The 3,712-nt window shown below is 44.1% G+C and overlaps 1 protein-coding gene across 1 annotated transcript in view; it reads right to left on the bottom strand.

Moving 5' to 3' along the window:
- The window catches only part of T265_00330 (hypothetical protein), a gene marked incomplete at both ends in the record, with an annotated part of 12,650 nt that extends 10,186 nt beyond the window's left edge, over positions 1-2,464 (bottom strand). Inside the window, one exon of the mRNA XM_009164075.1 lies at positions 2,071-2,464. Coding sequence (XP_009162339.1) covers positions 2,071-2,439 — 369 coding nt within the window. The remainder of the gene's footprint in view (positions 1-2,070) is intronic.
- Positions 2,465-3,712: the final 1,248 nt, after the last annotated feature.

Genomic DNA, 3,712 nt, shown 5'->3' with positions numbered 1-3,712 from the left:
GCACCTACACTCGACCCTGTTCTTCCACTGGAGATTCTTCTCGACACATTTGGGTTAGCTCAAAAGCCAAAATCTCCAGAGCCGATGAATGAACCAGAAATTTCCAAAAGTTGTACACCCAGAAGATGGACCGACTGGATCAGAAAGCCTGTAATACGAACGCAACTGAACCCACAACTTGTACGGTACGAGCAATGACTTCAAAGGGGAGGCGTTAGGAGGCACTCCTCCTACGAACATATTGCTCACATTTCTCTCTCTATATCCTTTCATTGGATTGACTGATTAGTAGAGAACATAACAGAGGGTTTGTTGAAGATTATATCACATGCGCCTGATGGGTCGTGGAACAATAAATCACCGCAAACCGGTTCGCCTCCCATTTCATATCAGTGGGTAATACCATCTAAGCGTAAACTCCCTGAACGAAGCCTGCTAACAATGGATAAATTCGTTTCTATTGCTGAGGTCAGCTAAGAAAGAGTCAAAATTAATCTGAAAACATTTTGGTGGCCATAATCATTCTAGCGATATGTGCCAATGAGGTGAAATTAAGGTCACTGAGTTACACAAAATGAAGGGAGATCTTACCACCAGCTAGAAGTGTGAAAAAGGCCTGCTGCGAGAGAGGAACCATCGAGTTGTTGGTTGGAAAGCCCGCTCTTGATATGGAGGCCTAGTGACGTCTGCTGAGGAGTTGACCTGTTCGCCAAGCATCGCAACTGGATTGCAGAAGTTTCGTCATCAGTCGAGGTGACTTCATCAGTGACTCAAACTCGCACTGACGATGTCATATCGATTGGTGACGAAACGTCTGCACTCCAACAACCGGGCTCCCAACGACCAAGCAGGGCACCCAAGCTATCTATATTTCACAACAGTGCCCACAGGCGTCTGTTAGAATCACAACTCCTCAGGAATAATCAACCTTCAGTGGACTTATTGAAGTCCACTGAAGGTTGATTCATCGCGATAAAGCACGTTTTCTTACGAGCAACAACCCTGTCTGGTGAACCACTGTGGTAGCATGGAGTTTACCCAACTCAAATCCATCATCGAGAACCAAGGGAGATATTGTCTGACTTCCCAGGAGGAAATAGTCGAAAGTCCTTACGCCACCGTCTCAGATTTACCAGCCAACCGTCGCGCCAGTCGATCTCGTGAACACTGTGGATACAATGTCGGACCATATCAACAAGTTATTCTTGAAACAGATACCGACTGGTTGATACCCTGAAAACGAAATCCGTAGGAAAATGCCACAGCCCCCTTACGGATGGAGAGTGATGAGGCTGAGACGAAAGATAAGATAATGCATGACAAATCTATATTGATGGAGTCCCCCAAAAATCGTTGTTTTTGATGGCACTCTACACCGTGTGTTAATAATTTATCTTGTTTTGCGGTTATAATTCAGACTAGGCTGGGTGACAACCGTTTTTGTTAGTAGTGATCTGTTCAACGGGGAATGGCACTATTCCACAAGTTTACCACGAGTAAATTAGTAAGTCACTGACAGATTTCTGTGTATGGTCGAGTAAAGGCAATTATATTTTATATTCTGCCTCAGATAGAGAAAAAAGTTGATTGCACCCCACCGAGTAGAAAACTCCCATCTAAGAGATAATTTGGCATCCCTCGGTGTTTCTCGAAGAGAATGGTGTACCTAGAACCATGATGCTATTAAGTGACCGACAGTCAACCAAATGAATTAGTCTGGGGAGAGAACCAGTGAGGAGGTAGGTAGTTTTCTGATGGCAAAACAGTATGACACCTCGAACGGACTACAGTGTAGACAAACAAACGACAGGTTTACCAGCAGGCAGTGCTGAAAATGTTATTTGGCCATTTGGTGCAATTATATATGGTGATCACATAAAAGTGGTTCCACTTATTAGAACAGAAGTTGACCAGACTACCAAAGCCTTAGCTCTTAAGCTCCCTTAATGACACCCAGTGCTAGACGAAAAATTACTTCTTTGGTGAGAGATCGGTTCTACAGTCCAATTCATGTAACATACCACAATAGCGGACAGTAATGAACTCGACAAAAACCCGGCAAAAACTTACCTGAAGGCTGAGAATGAAACGCGTGGCGCCGTCAACGTTTAGCATGTCCATACGACCAAATAAGGCTAATATCTGGATGCCACTGAGAGTGGATAATAAGTGGGAGTCGTGTCGAGGTGCGGGTGATAGACCACCGTCTGCCTGTTGACAAGATACAACTAAATTCAGCACCGCTTCACGGTCAATGTTGTGAAGTTCACCTAGTAAATCCAGCGCCGTCAGTGTCCAGAAGACGCCGGATAATTTCAAGTAGTCCAAAGTGCAGTCGTCATTTTTCTCATAAGCGGAAAGAAAGTCGGCGTGTCGCCTCAAGATAAGCTCTCTTGGCATCGACTCATCCAACCTCATGTCGAGGACCGGATGAGCCATTTGCAGGTCTATTGAACAGTTCTCGCTAAAAAAAAATGAAGACGACAGAATCAGGTATACCAGAACGTTTTCTGTAGCAAACTAAAAGTATACGTAACACTTCCGTTCTCACACCGCCTAGAGGTTATTTTTACACACACATAACTTACTACTTCCAATCACCACACTCTTGTCATAGGTAGGAGAGAGGAGACTGTTTACCGTGCTGTACTATCTATGCGACTGCCAAAAACAACCCTTCTAAGAATAATGAAGATTAATGGACACCGGCGTTTGTTAAACGTATCCAGCTCCAACAGTTGGATTAGTACTGGGGCAAGACAATGAGATGTTTGCTGTTACCTACACAATCTACTTTTACTACGCAAAAGTACAAATGACAAACAAAAAAGCGAACCGAATGTGAGGATAAATATGGTACCTTGAGCCTTAAAAGTTAAATATCGGAAAGAAGGAACAGAAATAACAGTGTAGTATTTCGAAGGGAGGATGCCAGTATATTTTATCAACAATGGGATACAACTTTGTGGGGATGACTGAGCGGAATATTGGAATGGTTGAAACTTCATAAAGTACGTCATAGGGTAGTTCGGAGGAAGATTTAGGGATCGTGCAAGAGAACATAGGTTACGACTCGATGCCACAAGTGTGCTCAGTTGCTATCAGAATGAGTGTGTCAGCATTGACGGTCACCAACGGACACTTTATTATCCCTGATATCACCGTCGATAGAGGGTTTCAACTGGTCAAGGAGATGGAATGTGTGCCTATACCAGCAGCGTGGGTTTCCTGGACCTCGTAAAATGCTGTTGGAGCTGGTAAACATAATTTTTTATGAACTTGGGATGATGAAAAAAGCCGGACAGTGAACCATCTACCGGACAGTCACTTGCTAAGGTAGGTCTCACCGAACAGCATTGTTCTAGGCAAACCAACTGCCAATTGCACCTTCTACCGATTCTCTATGGACCTGGTTGGTTGGTGTACATGAGGCTCTCCCCTCTTGTTATAATCGCACTTGGATGAAAACATTGGGTTATTGTCCCAATAATACTGCTGTGGTGGGTGCGGTAAGAAGTTTCAGTCAGATAAAAGATGTTCTGGAAATTTCCTCATCAGGACATAAGTGTGCACTGACTACGAGAGGTACCTCCAGATAGTCTAAATGCCTCTCGGGGCGGAAAGAGTTTGTGTTTTTTGAACGCCGAATACTATTCCTGAGATCAACTTAACTCCTGACTTCTTCAGATAAAGGTGTCCGCGTCCGTGACAG

The sequence above is a fragment of the Opisthorchis viverrini genome (genome assembly GCF_000715545.1).
Source record: "Opisthorchis viverrini unplaced genomic scaffold opera_v5_3, whole genome shotgun sequence".
Lineage (NCBI taxonomy): Eukaryota > Metazoa > Platyhelminthes > Trematoda > Opisthorchiida > Opisthorchiidae > Opisthorchis > Opisthorchis viverrini.
The sequence above is the reverse complement of the archived record's forward strand: the minus strand, read 5'-3'. Positions and strand labels throughout refer to the sequence as shown.